Raw genomic sequence first — 19,033 nt, 5'->3', positions numbered from 1 at the left:
AACAGTCCATGTCACTTTAGTTCATGCATTCGGGTCACATTACAACAGTTCATGCATTCAGGTCACATTACAACAGTTCATGCATTCAGGTCACATTACAACAGTTCATGCATTCAGGTTACATTACAACAGTTCATGCATTCAGGTCACATTACAACAGTTCATGCATTCAGGTCACATTACAACAGTTCATGCATTCAGGTCACATTGCAACAGTCCATGCCACTTGAGTTCATGCATTCGGGTCACATTACAACAGTTCATGCATTCGGGTCACATTACAACACTTCATGCATTCGGGTCACATTACAACACTTCATGCATTCGGGTCACATTACAACAGTTCATGCATTCAGGTCACATTACAACAGTTCATGTGTTCAGGTCACATTACAACAGTTCATGTGTTCAGGTCACATTACAACAGTTCATGCATTCAGGTCACATTACAACAGTTCATGTGTTCAGGTCACATTACAACAGTTCATGCATTCAGGTCACATTACAACAGTTCATGTGTTCAGGTCACATTACAACAGTTCATGCATTCAGGTCACATCACAACAGTTCATGCATTCAGGTCACATTACAACAGTTCATGCATTCAGGTCACATTACAACAGTTCATGCATTCAGGTCACATTACAATAGTTCGTGCATTCAGGTCACAATACAATAGTTCGTGCATTCAGGTCACAATACAATAGTTCATGCATTCAGGTCAAAATACAATAGTTCGTGCATTCAGGTCACATTAACAGTTCATGCATTCAGGTCACATTAACAGTTCATGCATTCAGGTCACATTACAACAGTTCATGCATTCAGGTCACATTACAACAGTTCATGCATTCAGGTCACATTACAACAGTTCATGCATTCAGGTCACATTACAACAGTTCATGCATTCAGGTCACATTACAACAGTTCATGCATTCAGGTCACATTACAACAGTTCATGCATTCAGGTCACATTACAACAGTTCATGCATTCAGGTCACATTACAGCAGTTCATGCATTCAGGTCACATTACAACAGTTCATGCATTCAGGTCACATTACAGCAGGTCAAACCTCATACTTGTGATTTCCATTTGAAGAGCATATTGGATTGTGGGAAAATCAATGTTTATCAACACAAATGTGATGACCACCGCGCTTTAACATTAGCTAACTAATATGCAAATTAGATAATTATTAAGCATGGATTTCAACTAAAAACTAATCAGATGTGCACATTATCTCCCAGAGCATCTATGTACCAAGATTCATTGAAATCCTATCAAAATATGCGTGAAATAAGTGGAAATGCCTACAATTGGCAAATTAATATGCAAATTAAGTCGTTAATATATATGCACAGATTTCAACCAAGAAATAATCAAATCAGAGCATTATACCGGAGCATCCATGGACAAAGTTTCATTGAAATCTGTTTAATAATACATGAGAAACAGGAGAAAATGCTAAAAATCAACTAATTAATATGCAAATTACATAATTAATATGCACAGGATTTCAACCGAAAACTAATCAGGTCTGAGCATTATTCCAGACCATCTATGTATGAAGTTTCATTAAAATCTGATAATTGGTTCTTGAGATATCAGTGGAACGCACGCACACCCACACCCACACTCACACACACCCATATTACCCTAAAAACTTTCAGGTTTGTGCAGTGTCCTATGACATCTATGTACCAAGTTTTATTGAAATGTGATGATTAGTACTTGAGATATCAGTGGAAAAGCCGAAAATTGATTAATCATTATGCAAATTAGGTAATTAATATTGCACAGATTTTTACCCAAAACTAATCAAATCTGCGCATTAGTTTGGAGCATCTGTGTGCCAAGTTTCATCAAAATCCAATGAGTGGTTCTTTAGATATCAGTGGAACAGTCATGAAACAGCCAAAAATCAGCTAATTATCATGCAAATTAGGTAATTAATATGCATGGATTTTTACCAAAACCTAATCAAATCTGCGCATTGGCCCAGAGCATCTATGCACCAAGTTTCATCAAAAACTGATGTATGGTTCTTGAGATATCAGTGGAACAGACGGACACACATACACACACATACACACATACAGACACACTAACTGCAAAGACTCCCTTTTTGTGCTTCGCACACGGGAGTCAAAAATTGTTGGAGGTGCTAAATCATTAAGTGACAACAAGATCTCCTAATGGAAAATACTAGCATGCTTTTTGACCAAGGTGCAACCGTACACCAATTACCGCTGGTGACTTCTTCGCTACCTTTCAATCACCAAAAAAATAACATAGTAGTCGAGTAGGAAATATGGGTCCCCATGCACCCCAATGATATATTTTTTTAACTTATATTTTTGGAATCGTCAGGTTGTCTAGTATACAAATTTTTATGTTCCCATTGCGAAATTTTGTCCCATGACGTCACTAGGCGGCCATTTTGGAAGCCATCTTGGATTTTTTTTACAGAAATCAATGATCGGTAGAACTTTTGAACCAAACATCCCAGAGAGACAAACAAATGCATTTATCCATATAATTTGGACATGGGGACAAGGAGGATATTTTTAATATTGAAGCAGTATAAATGCCCAAAAGCCAAGATATCTTTTTTGGTCAATTAGCATAAGTAGTAAAAATAAGTACACAATATTATGTATACAAAACAATATTTATTCACCAGTATATCTGTAAACTAAAGTTAGTGAAAAGTACAAAAGCGTAGTTCAGTTGACATAAAAGTTGACAGAAAAATGATATATTTTTTTTCGCTACAGGTTTTGGTAATGTCATCATTTAGTCGTCATCACTTAAAAAATCTTCATAATCAATCTCTTGCTCCTCTTCTTCTTCTTCCTGATCGTCATCTACAGTTTTCACCAGCAAGTCAATTAGAGAAGAAGGGAGGATCGGACCACATGACCACAATGGCTCCAAGATATCTTTCTCATTCTTCGCCCAGCCCTGTCCTGGATCATATGGTTTGGGGGACCAGTAGAAAAACTTGTCAGCTCACTTGAAGATGGCAAGCCGATAATTTACACATGCAACATGTGGAACAAGATCGTCCCTACTGGAAAGATCCACTTTTGATTTATTTGTCAGCTTTTCATCCTCCCCTACCAGAGAGAGTCAAGTTGTTAGTTTTCACAGAATACTGCAGCATTAGAATAAGACGTGCATGGTCTATCACACTAAGCCAAAAGATTGCTGTCTTGCCAAGGTGGCCTGTACGTACTTTGTCTTCATAGGCAACATACTTCTCAAGGACGGTGAGAGTAGAGGGGTCCTGCAAAGCAAGGTTGAGGGTCTCATGACTACATGACTGGACAAGATTGAGTAGAACTGCAGGATTGGTTATCTCAATTTCTTCTTCTTCAATGAATTGCTCAATCAACAATCGTTCCATGAATTCACTGACAGTTTTCAGACAAAAGAGAGCTTAAGCATATGCCTTCACTTTCAACACACTAACCAGGCAGCCACTTGTGATGAGTTCAGCTCCAATTAGTATTTCAAAGTATCCTGAGCGTCTACACTTGCGACCAGTTACCATGCCCATGTAATTCATCCCAGTGTGGAACGGCCCTATTGTGACAATGTGTATCTTGTATTTATCTGGAAACTTCCAAATTAGTGGTAGTGCCTTCATGCAACCTCTAAGGTCGAATGTGTTGAGGACATACTCCTGCCCCACCTCCATGGTAGCCTCCTCAGACCTCTTTAGCAGCTCCTTAATGACAGAGTACTCGGTGAAGGGTTGATTAATTGGGGTGAAGTAATCGATGGTTGACTTTTTGGAAGGCTTGACACCAGTTGCTGATATAAAACCACCAAATCCTGGAATGAGTTGTTTTTCTCCACTGCTTCCAACAACCCATGCAAATAACCAGGTTCGATACTCTTGAATACACTTCAAGTACACTTCTTTATTTACCATGGGTTGAGTAAACACAGCTCCATCAGGAAATTTTGGTCTCACTCGACTATAGATGTGGATTGGTATCAGTGTTTCAGGAGTGTCAACCTTCTATGAGCGTATCTTGCTTCATTGAAGTAGAGGAAGTATTCGATCTTGGCTGGTTGCATCTAATCCTGGTTTCACCTCCTGTATCATGATTCCACCAGCACTGTTTACGACATTAGGGCCATGCATGTTTGTTGTTTTTTTGTTCATGTTGTTCCACTCAAGATGAAACATATCATTCCCTTCACCAGTGATTATTTTTGGAGTGAGCGAACTGGAAACCTCATCAATAGCATGAGTTAGTGCAGTCTCAAGTTCCAAGCTGAAGTCATATGTCTCACAGTGACCTAGTCTGTTGAGAACAGTAGTGAGCTGTCTACTGCGGTACATGTGTCGTATGAAGAAGGAAGTGTTTTGATAATTCCACTCTCCTTTTGTTACAGCTCGACAGATATCCTGCAAAAAAAAAATAAGAGAAACTGGAATGACACAAAACTATTATAAAATTATGGAGAACATTATTACTAAGACGTGTCAGACTTAATATTACATACCTGGCCAATTAAAAGCACTATACGTCTAGTCTTCTCACATATACCCATGTCAGCATCACCAGAGATATTAAGAAACTTGACTAACTCAGCGGGAAGAAGTGCGTCTGGTTAGTGCAACTCAAGATCATCTGCTGTAGGAGGCCAAGGAAGTGGTTGTGACTGATTGAATGCTTGATTGATTTTAGTACAAAGAAGCCCGGCCACTACATGGTACTTGTCTTTTGATCCAAGCTTATATGCATATGTCACTGCATCTGCAACAGACATGTTGGTACTGTACACCAGGTTATAGGTGATACAGCCTTTGTCACCTGGATTGACCTTTGCAAAGGCGATTGATTTATGAATGTCATGGTTCTAAAGACAAGCCTTTAGCTTCTCACTACTATAAGCTGGATTAGCAAACCCATGTTTTTCCAACTCTTGTATGTAACGAAGACACAGTGATGTTAGCTGCACAAGTACAGTATTGAAAGACTTGAGATGAGCATCAGCGATGCGACCTTGCTCTGTGTTGTACACATAGCGAGAGGATTAGGATTTATAATGCATGTGATTAACATACTGCAAATTGAATGACTTGCGACATGACTGGTGGGAATTTGCCTCTCATGCAAACAAGTCTTCACCTTGCACCATCCGATGGAGATGGATATTCCTCACTTCTAGTGCTCTAGACTCTATCTGTTTCCAGGTTGGTTCATAGAGGGTTCCACTCTTGTCCTTAAATACAGGGAATTTACTACATCGCTCAGTTTTTCCTGATACTTTAACTTCCTGCTTTCCACAAAAGATACATTCTGGAGGGAACATGTACATAACGGAAGATGGTTTTCGGGGAGAACGTGATGGCATATTAGAACTCTTCAGACGATCTTTGTTTTTAGTGAAGTTTTGGTAGCCGCCTCTGTGATGTTACTGCATATATCATCCATTCTATTTCTTGAATCTCTGGGTTCACAAAGTCGTTTGTCACGAATATCATGCAGCTGAGCTAGCTTGTCTGTTGCAGATCCTTTAATTTTACTAAATGGTGTGAAATATCCATGATGAAATGCAAAATGCATCTTACATGAGGACGCTTGTGTACATCTTTAAACACACTACTATTATCTCTCTTACGCTTTCTTGATTTAGGCATGTTTGTCTACCACTACACTATTGTTCTATACTAGCTAAGATTATTTAGTTCACAAGCACCACCACCGATTACTATATGTTTTACACCACACCAAACTCTGAAGACAGAAAAAAATATTGCTTTGAAATACCATGCAATTTGGTATAAATGTTACTAATTTGGTTATACAATCCAATCTATTACCTGATTTTATCACAACCAGCACCAGACTTGTTGTGTGCCTGTGGATTAATAGGTAGTGTGAATCCTAAAAAAATATCCTCTGTATTACAGAAACAAATTGGATATACACATGGTTACTGCAATAGAGGTGACTATTCAGTTTTGTTGACCCAATGAAAGAGGCTATGATCGCCTTGGTTGACAATGCAAAATTATACCACTTTAAATAAATGGAAAGGTTTATTACGCCAAAATTGGAAAACTAATGTACTGAGAACACAAACATGCCTTATTTCAACAAAAACTCACTGAACTTTGGACGCACAAAATCGTCATTTCACAGCCAGGGTGTGCGATAATTCATGTGTGCATCGATGCGTGCGCGATAATACATGTGTACATCGATGCATGCACATACGTGCACTCTACACGTGGATCGCATTAGATTGCGTGACAGTGAAATGTGTGAATCAGGTATGCATATATTTAAATGACATGTTTATCATTGTTACTGGTCAGGTTGAATATATGTTACGATGCGGACATTTTATTGAAAATTATACACAGTTTGAAATAGTTATTGCAGGTTTAAATGATTTTATTTATTTTTTAAATCATACAAATAACATTCTCATTGAATTCCCCATGTCCAAATTAAATGGAAAAATGTATTTGTTTGTTTCTGTAGGATGACTAGTTCAATAGTTGTACCGATTATTGTTTTCTGTAAAAATCCAAGATGGCCGTCAAAATGGTAACCTAGTGACGTCATGGGACAAAATTTGGCAATGGGAACATCAAAATTCCTGTACTAGACATCCTGAGGATTCAAAAAATATAAGTTAAAAAAATATATCATTGGGGTGCATGGGGACCCCTATTTCCTACTAGACTATAGGCTTAGTGACATAATAAGTTGTCATCTTTGTTGACACAAGTCCCATATCTTGAACATGCATGGCGGGACAACCACTGCCCTCTGAATGAGCGTAATAAGTATGTAACCGACATAAGTATTGACATATGTGATGACAAGCCCCCAAACTGAGCAACAGAGCATACCAAATTTCAATGAAATGTGATGATTATGCAAATTAGGTAATTAGTATGCTGGAATTTCAATCCAAAACTAATCAGCTCTTCAGCATATTCTTCAGGCACTTGTATACTAAGTCTTATTGAAACACAATGATTGGTTTTTGAGATATTGAAGGAAAATTGGTTAATTATTATGCAAATTAATTAGTATGCACAGATTTCAAGCCAAACCAATCAGGTCTGTCTGTCTGTCCTGGGTCATCTATGTACTAAGTTTCATTAAAATGTTTAGTACTTTGGACATATTTCAACCCAGAATTAATCGGGCCTGTCTATTGTTCTAGAGCATTTATGTACCAAATTTTATTCAAATGTGATGATCAGTAATTGAGATATCAGTGTTAATTATTTTAATTAGATGATTAATAAGCATATATTTAAATATTTATCAAAAACTAATTGGGTCTCTGCATAGTCCTAGGTTCATTGAAATGTGATGATGAATACTCATTAGTTTCATTAAAATCCAATTAGTGGTTCTTTATATATCAGTGGAACATTCATTGAAAAAATTTACTAATTATGCGAATTAGGGAATTATTATCCACAATTATTTACCCTGAAACTAATCAGGTCTCTGCATAGCCCTAGAGGATCTATGTAGCAAGTCTCATTGAAATATATGATTACTACTTGAAATATCAAAAACTGAAAATTAATTAATTATGCTAATAAGGTGATTAATATGCACAAATATTTACCCCAAAGCTAATCAGGTCTCTGCACAGTCCTTAAGTGACTATGTACCAAGTTTCATTGAAATGTGATGATTACTACTTGAAATATCAAAAGCTGAAAATTAATTAATTATGCAAATTAGGTAATTAATATATACTGATATTACCCTAAAAACTATCAGGTCTGTGCAGTGTCCTATGACATCTATGTACCAAGTTTCATTGAAATGTGATGATTACTACTTGAAATATCAAAAGCTAAAAATTAATTAATTATGCAAATTAGGTTATTAATATGTACTGATATTACCCTAAAAACTATCAGATTTATGCAGTGTCCTATGATATCTAAGTACCAAGTTTTATTGAAATGTGATGATTAGTACTTGAGATATCAGTGGAAAAGCCAACAATTGATTAATCATTATGCAAATGAAGTAATTAATATTGCACAGATTTTTACCCAAAACTAATCAAATCTGCACATTAGTTCAGAGCATCTATGTGCCAAGTTTCATCAAAATCCAATGAGTGGTTCTTTAGATATCAGTGGAACAATCATGGAACAGCTAAAAATCAGCTAATTATCATGCAAATTAGGTAATTAATATGGATTTTTACCAAAACCTAATCAAATCTGCGCATTGACCCAGAGCATCTATGCACCAGGTTTGTATGGTTCTTGAGATATCAGTGGAACAGACACACATACACAGACAGACACACACACACACTAACTGCAAAGACTCCCTTTTTGTGCTTCGCACACGGGAGTCAAAATTACAAGACATGAATGTCACAGTCCCCGATATTTGATTATAAAATACACAAGTTAAAAAAATACATGGAACATCTGCAAACAGATGAACTAATATGTAGTCTATGTGGTAGAGTGATTTCCCTTAATCTAGTATTGTACTGATAACTGAAAACTTCCATTGACCAATGTCCAAAATCTCAGAGTACACAAGTGCAACCAAACTATGTCTCATACATGTATACATACTAAAGAAACTGCATTCAAAAATCTGAGTAAACCTTGATGTACCTTTAATAACAACTTGAATTCTTTGTTAATTCAGATCTTTGTATATTACCAATACCTGGGTTTGTTTCTCTTCCACTAGGCATCAGAATCATTCTCACGTTCCAAGAATACCATGTTTTAGTAATTCACTATGGTTTATTATTCACTGTACATACAGTAAAATCTGTTAATAAGCTGTTGTAAATACAAAGCTGTGTTTTCAGAGCAAGTAAAAATTAAGCAAGCCAGTATCGATAATGGTTGACCAGCTCAAAATCTTTAATGGAGTACCAGTAGTAACAGTAACTGTTTGAAGTCTTCTTAGTGCAGTGATATTACTAAATTTCAGTTAATATCAAATAGTATAAAACACTGTAAACCATTAATTTATAACATTTTAATAAAGTCACTGACACTTTGTTGTAGGAACCCAGAAAAAATTTAAACTGCTACAAAATCTGCAACTTCCAAATATGTCTCTCATGAAACTGCTGCAGATTACAGCACCACTGTAAAAAATAAAAAGTTGATAGTTAAAAATAAGTATAACCATTATACAATGTAGTGTTGAAAGAATGACATAGAAAATAATCAAAATTAATTCAAGGATACTACCCGGTAGCTAACTGTAAATATAACACAGAATGAATTTTGGACAAGTGAAAAAGCACAAATTTCACATTAGTATCAGTATTGAATAATTCCACAGCACTTATAGGTATGTGCCAATCTCAGTGATTTTAGAGACTAGTATCTGTTAAACTGAAGATTTTTTGAGAAACAAAAACAAGAATTGGCTTTCCATTATATCTCTAAGCTTAGCTCAGTGACACTAGATAAAAAAAGTCATATTTATTGATATTAATCCTAGTATTGCTGAAACATTTGAACAAATTTAGTTTAGTCAGTTTTCATAGTGAACACATTATCTTCTGATCATATTTTTCATTTCTAGGTTCTCCCCAGAAAACTGTCTCAGGGTTGCAGCTAATTTGCATATTAATTAGCATAGCAATTAACATAATGTATAGTTATATGTTTTTAAATCAACTGAAGATTTACTGTATACAGTGAAACACATTTATTTGATTAAATATATGGGATATATTGCCAAAAATATAATATTTTAAATAATAATGTACTCCCCATTCATTATGAGCCACCAGGGAGTACATTATTGCTATTATTTTGTAGCATTGGCAATGCCAGTGAATTTTCACAAGTTAAAACTAAAGATAGTTTGGAAAAAATGACAAACTTGGACAGCAACGACGACGGCTTGCTATACTGCACCCCAATCTTGCTTGCGAGCTGAAGCGTAAAATTGCCGCAGCAGGTCGGAGAACTCCATGACAGGAAAAATTGGATGGCACATGCCCCTTGTGTTCAAGCCATTCTAGGAAGAAAATACGTACTCCCCATTTAGTCTGCTACGAAGTATTTTTTCATTTCTTGCATTTTCGAGCATATTTAACTGGGATTCGTCGACATTGATAAAACAGTCCATCGTGTTTGCCTTTGGTGAGCTACGTTTATTTACGCACTGGGCGTTGGTACAGGGTGTTTCTCGCGAAGTTGGGACAACGATTTGTGTTTGTCGTTTTGGCGGAAATGACATTTTTCATGTAAACTAAGAACAAATAATTATTTTTTTATCGCTCAGAGTTATTCATTTTCAATTTTAATTTCAATAGTTTTCACCCCACAATTTTCCTTATTATTAAATGCCTATCTCTTTATATTTTTACCAAACTCAACATCCTATTCCTATCCATAGTACTGGGCCTTGATGCTCAATAATGTAATATATTATCACGAATAATCTGTGGCAATGACGTCATAAAATTTGCTGGTATTGACAACGCTATAATATAATAATTAATATTGTTAATTGGTTACAATTATATACTATTCATACATTGAGTTTTGAAAAACAAGCCATGCATGGCACAGTCCCTGTTAGTTATCAAATTTAAGATATATAATTTTGTTCACAGTAATATAGCTGGAATATAACCATGTCAGGAATATGATTTTTTAACATTAAAATGATTGACATTTGTATCTGATCGTCAAACAAGTACTTGTCCATATTAAGAGATATTGCTCTGGAACAGCATTCAAAATCAGCCATTTTGAATACATGTATATATATATATATATATATAACATGATGTATAACGAATATATAAAATTTTAATATAACAAGTCATTGTCAATGACACGTCCCCGTTCCGTTCATATTTGAGTGACATATACATTCAAAGCAGATCATGACCGAAATGCACCTGCATATGTACAACACATTGTGCTAAATCTGAACAAAATCCATCCATGCATGACTGAGATCCGGTTCTGGAATTGTGAAAATACGTGATTTTGATGCATTTTCGGCCTTAAAATGGCCATCATTCCGCTATTGTTAAGCAGATCATGAAACAAATGCACATATCTATTTGTGACATGATGTACCATGTGTGTGTGAAGTTTGAACTTGATCAATCCAGACATGTCTTGGATACGGATCCAGAACTGAATTCTTTAACAAAATGGCCGCCAGTTGGCCATTTCGAACTTGATCCGAAAAAAAAAGACGTGCATCAAGGTCCTATTATGTTTAATGTATGTACCAAATTTGAACAAAATCCATCCTTGCATAACTGAGATACGGGTCCGGAATAGTGAAAATGTGCGATTTCAATGCATTTTCGGCCTTAAAGCGGCCCCCATTTGGCTATCGTTAATGAGATCATGAAACAAATGCACATACATATTTGTGACATGATGTACCTTGTGTGTGTGAAGTTTGAACTTGATCAATCCAGACATGTCTCGGATACGGATCCAGAACTGAATTCTTTAAAACAAAATGGCCGCCAGTCGGCTATTTCGAACTTGATCCGAAAGAAAAAATGACGTGCATCAAGGTCCTATTATGTTTAATATATATACGAAATTTGAATGAAATCCGTCCATGCATAACTGAGATCTGGGTCCGGAATGGTGAAAATGTGCGATTTCAATGCATTTTCGGCCTTAAAGCGACCCCCATTTGGCTATCGTTAATGAGATCATGAAACAAATGCACATACATATTTGTGACATGATGTACCTTGTGTGTGTGAAGTTTGAACTTGATCAATCCAGACATGTCTCAGATACGGATCCAGAACTGAATTCTTTAAAACAAAATGGCCGCCAGTCGGCTATTTCGAACTTGATCCGAAAAAAAAAATGACGTGCATCAAGGTCCTATTATGTTTAATGTATGTACCAAATTTGAATGAAATCCGTCCATGCATAACTGAGATCCGGGTCCGGAATGGTGAAAATGTGCGATTTCAATGCATTTTCGGCCTTAAAGTGGCCGCCATTTGGCTATCGTTAATGAGATCATGAAACAAATGCACATACATATTTGTGACATGATGTACCTTGTGTGTGTGAAGTTTGAACTCGATCAATCCAAGCATGTCTCAGATACGGATCCAGAACTGAATTCTTTAAAACAAAATGGCCGCCAGTCGGCTATTTTGAACTTGATCCGAAAAAAAAAATGACGTGCATCAAGGTCCTATTATGTTTAATGTATGTACCAAATTTGAATGAAATCCGTCCATGCATAACTGAGATCTGGGTCCGGAATGGTGAAAATGTGCGATTTCAATGCATTTTCGGCCTTAAAGTGGCCGCCATTTGGCTATCGTTAATGAGATCATGAAACAAATGCACATACATATTTGTGACATGATGTACCTTGTGTGTGTGAAGTTTGAACTCGATCAATCCAAGCATGTCTCAGATACGGATCCAGAACTGAATTCTTTAAAACAAAATGGCCGCCAGTCGGCCATTTCGAACCCGATCCAAAAAAAAAATGACGTGCATCAAGGTCCTATTATGTTTAATGTATGTACCAAATTTGAACAAAATCCGTCCATGCATAACTGAGATCCGGGTCCGGAATGGTGAAAATGTGCGATTTTGATGCATTTTCGGCCTTAAAATGGCCGCTATTCGGCTATCGTTAATCGGATCATGAAAAAAATGCATGTGCATATGTCCCATATAATGTGTGATGTATGAGTGAAGTTTGAACTTAATCGGTCCATGCATGTTCGAGATACAGGTGATCACGGACGCACGGACGGACGGACGCACACAGGGCAAAACATAAGTCCCCGTTTTCGGACTGCGTCCGAACGGGGACTAATCAGTCAAAGCACATTCAATTTCACTGAAAATGGAGAACCTACCTTAGCAAACACGTCTCTTATGCTGCCTTCTTGAAGTTCCTGCAACCAAATAAAGTTACTAGTTCTTCTAGTAACTAGTGAATGAGACCACTAAGCCGAACAGAATATAAACAGTACCATAATAATAAATTGCACTGCCGAATGGAGAAATCACGTGCTGTAAAACAGCAATACCGACAGATTTAATCTGAGCAGGCTGTAAAATATTTTATTTCAGCTGGAATTAATATTTGCTGACAAGACTTTTTGGGTGTTTTGTATGAAATTTATTTTCAGTTTTTGACGAGTTGAAAGAAAAATACAGGAAAAAAGGTATATTTGCTGGATTTTATTTTAACTGAATCAGGGAAAATAGCGAAAACAAATTGCAAGCAAAAAAATAATGTAGTTTACAGTAATTAATTTATTCTGAGTATGCGTAGTTGTTCTGTCAATGTTGTTAGGAGAGGTAATTCTTATGAAAATCGTGAAAAAGACTCACTTAGGATTTTTAGATCTGGAAAAATTTTTTTTGCATAATCAGAAGATTATTGGTCATCAACCTGCCAAGTGTCATTGATATCTGCTGCAGAATTTCTGAGAAAATGTTGGAGACTGAAAATTGAAGTTGCCAAAACCAGGATTAGACATTCCCCTATTCAGGCTGTGTCTGAACAGGGAATAAAAACCATGATCATCAATTCAGTCACATGACCAACTTGCATGTCATAGGTTGCGTTGTAATTAAATAAACCTTATAGACACCATATTACATTATTATACCTTATGACCATGACAGCCAATCAGATTCACGCATTACAGGTAGAAATATTTCTGTATCTACCTGCTGCAATATTCAAAAATCTACCTCTCCGACTACCTTCCTCTCGAATATGCAAATAACTTGTCAAGGAAGCACAATATGTGGCAATACTCATGAAATGATTCCTTTTAGGGGCCAATGATAGCAAAGCCTTGGTCGACAATGAGCTCTTCAGGTCACTAAAATTGTTTGTCCACCTCTGTTGGGGTGAACATTTGTATTATCATACCAAATAAATCTTAAAACAGAAATTGTGGCACTCAATTATGGCAATCTTCCAGATCACGCTTGTAGAGTTGAATGCATGTATGAACTCAAATATAGAAGTTGAAATGAAAGAGTTCAAGAGCAGTGATTGAATTTTATTGTTTTATCATTGATGCCTTTATACTTTCATGGTTGTTTTGATAAACCTAATTTCAACAGCTTCAGCCTGATGAAGAATTGTTTTTTACACATCTGGTGCAGGTCTCTAAATCACCATAATACATTGCCACATAATTACCATATTAAATTGTCACATAATCATCATTAAACATTGTTACATATCACATGATCACCATGTGTTGTCACATGATCACTGTATTAAGCTGACCCACAAATATCAGTTGGGTGAGTATTTATCAAAGGGAAAGTACACAAGCCATGCATGGCACAATTCCCGTTAGTTACTGAATCTATAGTTTTGTTTATAGTAATATAGCTGGAATATAACCATGTCAGGAATATGATTATGATGATTGTTTAACATTAAAATGATTGACAATTGTATCTGATCATCAAAAACAAGTACTTGTCCACATTGAGAGATATTGCTCTGGAACAGCATTTAATAATTAAAACAAAATCAGCCATTTTGAATACATGTATATATCTATAACATGGTGTATAATGAATATATAAAATTTGAACATGATAAGTCTAATATATGTTATAAGTTTGAACGAAATCAATCCAGAAATACTTGATATTTGCTGATTTTTTTAGCAGTCGGCTATTTCGAACTTGATCCGAAAGAAAAAATGACGTGCATCAAGGTCCTATTATGTTTAATATATATACGAAATTTGAATGAAATCCGTCCATGCATAACTGAGATCTGGGTCCGGAATGGTGAAAATGTGCGATTTCAATGCATTTTCGGCCTTAAAGCGACCCCCATTTGGCTATCGTTAATGAGATCATGAAACAAATGCACATACATATTTGTGACATGATGTACCTTGTGTGTGTGAAGTTTGAACTTGATCAATCCAGACATGTCTCAGATACGGATCCAGAACTGAATTCTTTAAAACAAAATGGCCGCCAGTCGGCTATTTCGAACTTGATCCGAAAAAAAAAATGACGTGCATCAAGGTCCTATTATGTTTAATGTATGTACCAAATTTGAATGAAATCCGTCCATGCATAACTGAGATCCGGGTCCGGAATGGTGAAAATGTGCGATTTCAATGCATTTTCGGCCTTAAAGTGGCCGCCATTTGGCTATCGTTAATGAGATCATGAAACAAATGCACATACATATTTGTGACATGATGTACCTTGTGTGTGTGAAGTTTGAACTCGATCAATCCAAGCATGTCTCAGATACGGATCCAGAACTGAATTCTTTAAAACAAAATGGCCGCCAGTCGGCTATTTTGAACTTGATCCGAAAAAAAAAATGACGTGCATCAAGGTCCTATTATGTTTAATGTATGTACCAAATTTGAATGAAATCCGTCCATGCATAACTGAGATCTGGGTCCGGAATGGTGAAAATGTGCGATTTCAATGCATTTTCGGCCTTAAAGTGGCCGCCATTTGGCTATCGTTAATGAGATCATGAAACAAATGCACATACATATTTGTGACATGATGTACCTTGTGTGTGTGAAGTTTGAACTCGATCAATCCAAGCATGTCTCAGATACGGATCCAGAACTGAATTCTTTAAAACAAAATGGCCGCCAGTCGGCCATTTCGAACCCGATCCAAAAAAAAAATGACGTGCATCAAGGTCCTATTATGTTTAATGTATGTACCAAATTTGAACAAAATCCGTCCATGCATAACTGAGATCCGGGTCCGGAATGGTGAAAATGTGCGATTTTGATGCATTTTCGGCCTTAAAATGGCCGCTATTCGGCTATCGTTAATCGGATCATGAAAAAAATGCATGTGCATATGTCCCATATAATGTGTGATGTATGAGTGAAGTTTGAACTTAATCGGTCCATGCATGTTCGAGATACAGGTGATCACGGACGCACGGACGGACGGACGCACACAGGGCAAAACATAAGTCCCCGTTTTCGGACTGCGTCCGAACGGGGACTAATCAGTCAAAGCACATTCAATTTCACTGAAAATGGAGAACCTACCTTAGCAAACACGTCTCTTATGCTGCCTTCTTGAAGTTCCTGCAACCAAATAAAGTTACTAGTTCTTCTAGTAACTAGTGAATGAGACCACTAAGCCGAACAGAATATAAACAGTACCATAATAATAAATTGCACTGCCGAATGGAGAAATCACGTGCTGTAAAACAGCAATACCGACAGATTTAATCTGAGCAGGCTGTAAAATATTTTATTTCAGCTGGAATTAATATTTGCTGACAAGACTTTTTGGGTGTTTTGTATGAAATTTATTTTCAGTTTTTGACGAGTTGAAAGAAAAATACAGGAAAAAAGGTATATTTGCTGGATTTTATTTTAACTGAATCAGGGAAAATAGCGAAAACAAATTGCAAGCAAAAAAATAATGTAGTTTACAGTAATTAATTTATTCTGAGTATGCGTAGTTGTTCTGTCAATGTTGTTAGGAGAGGTAATTCTTATGAAAATCGTGAAAAAGACTCACTTAGGATTTTTAGATCTGGAAAAATTTTTTTTGCATAATCAGAAGATTATTGGTCATCAACCTGCCAAGTGTCATTGATATCTGCTGCAGAATTTCTGAGAAAATGTTGGAGACTGAAAATTGAAGTTGCCAAAACCAGGATTAGACATTCCCCTATTCAGGCTGTGTCTGAACAGGGAATAAAAACCATGATCATCAATTCAGTCACATGACCAACTTGCATGTCATAGGTTGCGTTGTAATTAAATAAACCTTATAGACACCATATTACATTATTATACCTTATGACCATGACAGCCAATCAGATTCACGCATTACAGGTAGAAATATTTCTGTATCTACCTGCTGCAATATTCAAAAATCTACCTCTCCGACTACCTTCCTCTCGAATATGCAAATAACTTGTCAAGGAAGCACAATATGTGGCAATACTCATGAAATGATTCCTTTTAGGGGCCAATGATAGCAAAGCCTTGGTCGACAATGAGCTCTTCAGGTCACTAAAATTGTTTGTCCACCTCTGTTGGGGTGAACATTTGTATTATCATACCAAATAAATCTTAAAACAGAAATTGTGGCACTCAATTATGGCAATCTTCCAGATCACGCTTGTAGAGTTGAATGCATGTATGAACTCAAATATAGAAGTTGAAATGAAAGAGTTCAAGAGCAGTGATTGAATTTTATTGTTTTATCATTGATGCCTTTATACTTTCATGGTTGTTTTGATAAACCTAATTTCAACAGCTTCAGCCTGATGAAGAATTGTTTTTTACACATCTGGTGCAGGTCTCTAAATCACCATAATACATTGCCACATAATTACCATATTAAATTGTCACATAATCATCATTAAACATTGTTACATATCACATGATCACCATGTGTTGTCACATGATCACTGTATTAAGCTGACCCACAAATATCAGTTGGGTGAGTATTTATCAAAGGGAAAGTACACAAGCCATGCATGGCACAATTCCCGTTAGTTACTGAATCTATAGTTTTGTTTATAGTAATATAGCTGGAATATAACCATGTCAGGAATATGATTATGATGATTGTTTAACATTAAAATGATTGACAATTGTATCTGATCATCAAAAACAAGTACTTGTCCACATTGAGAGATATTGCTCTGGAACAGCATTTAATAATTAAAACAAAATCAGCCATTTTGAATACATGTATATATCTATAACATGGTGTATAATGAATATATAAAATTTGAACATGATAAGTCTAATATATGTTATAAGTTTGAACGAAATCAATCCAGAAATACTTGATATTTGCTGATTTTTTTAGCACAAAAATGGCCACCAATCGGCCACTTTCAATAGGATCGTCAAAACAATATATCTGTATATCTATGACATAATGTATAATAAATATTAAAATTTTGAACATAATCAGTCAAAGCATGTCAGAGATATGGCTCTAGAAGCCCATTCATTAAAACAAAATGGCTGCCAGTCGGCCATTTTGAGTCTCATCTGAAAAACAGAATGATGTGCATCAAGCTCATATAATGTCCAATGTATACCAATTTTGAAAAAAATCCATTTGTAAACAGCCGAGAAATGCTTAACTTTGATGATTATTCAGTACAAAAATGGCTGCCATTCGGCCATCTTGAATAAGATTGGGAAACAAATTGATGTGCATATGTATAATGTCATGTATGATATATGAGTGAAGTTTGATTGTGATTGGTCCAGGCATTTCTAAGATACAGGGTCGGACTGACGGACGCACGCACAGACACACCGAGATCAAAACATAAGTCCCCGTTTTCGGACTGCGGACAGGGACTAAAAATGGCAATTATAGTACCATAACTGGATAATGTATGGTTTACCTATTGCTTCTTCAAATGCAAAAAGGACTGTTTTTCCTTTCTTTTCTAAATTGACAGCCTTGTTTGCCATCCACTTGAAGCCAGTCAATGTTTCCACAAAATGGCCACCTTCCTCTCTGCAAATTGCTTTCAAAATCTTTGATGATACAGTGCTGGCAATCATGTAAACATCTAATAATAGTAAATAGAATGTGTGTTAAAACCATGTAATCATGGCAATCATGTAAACATCTATTAACAGTAAATAGAATGTGTGTTAAAACCATGTAATCATGGGAATCATGTAAACATCTAATAATAGTAAATAGAATGTGTGTTAAAACCATGTAATCATGGGAATCATGTAAACATCTAATAATAGTAAATAGAATGTGTGTTAAAACCATGTAATCATGGGAATCATGTAAACATCTATTAAAAGTAAATAGAATGTGTGTTAAAACCATGTAATCATGGGAATCATGTAAACATCTATTGAAAGTAAAAAGAATGCGTGTTAAAACCATGTAATCATGGGAATCATGTAAACATCTATTAAAAGTAAATAGAATGTGTGTTAAAACCATGTAATCATGGGAATCATGTACACATCTATTAAAAGTAAATAGAATGTGTGTTAAAATCATGTGATCATGGGAA

The 19,033-nt window shown here is 36.0% G+C and overlaps 1 protein-coding gene across 1 annotated transcript in view; it reads right to left on the bottom strand.

Moving 5' to 3' along the window:
• Positions 1-19,033, bottom strand: part of LOC100367722 (phosphopentomutase-like) — a 177,860-nt gene that overhangs the window by 75,611 nt on the left and 83,216 nt on the right. The window contains exon 10 of the mRNA XM_085498186.1: positions 18,395-18,565. Within this exon, the coding sequence (XP_085354312.1) occupies positions 18,395-18,565 (171 nt within the window). The remainder of the gene's footprint in view (positions 1-18,394; positions 18,566-19,033) is intronic.

Source organism: Saccoglossus kowalevskii, chromosome 4 (genome assembly GCF_978046115.1).
Source record: "Saccoglossus kowalevskii chromosome 4, keSacKowa6.1, whole genome shotgun sequence".
NCBI classification, from domain to species: domain Eukaryota; kingdom Metazoa; phylum Hemichordata; class Enteropneusta; family Harrimaniidae; genus Saccoglossus; species Saccoglossus kowalevskii.
Note: the sequence above shows the minus strand (reverse complement) of the source record. Positions and strands in the feature narration are given on the sequence as shown.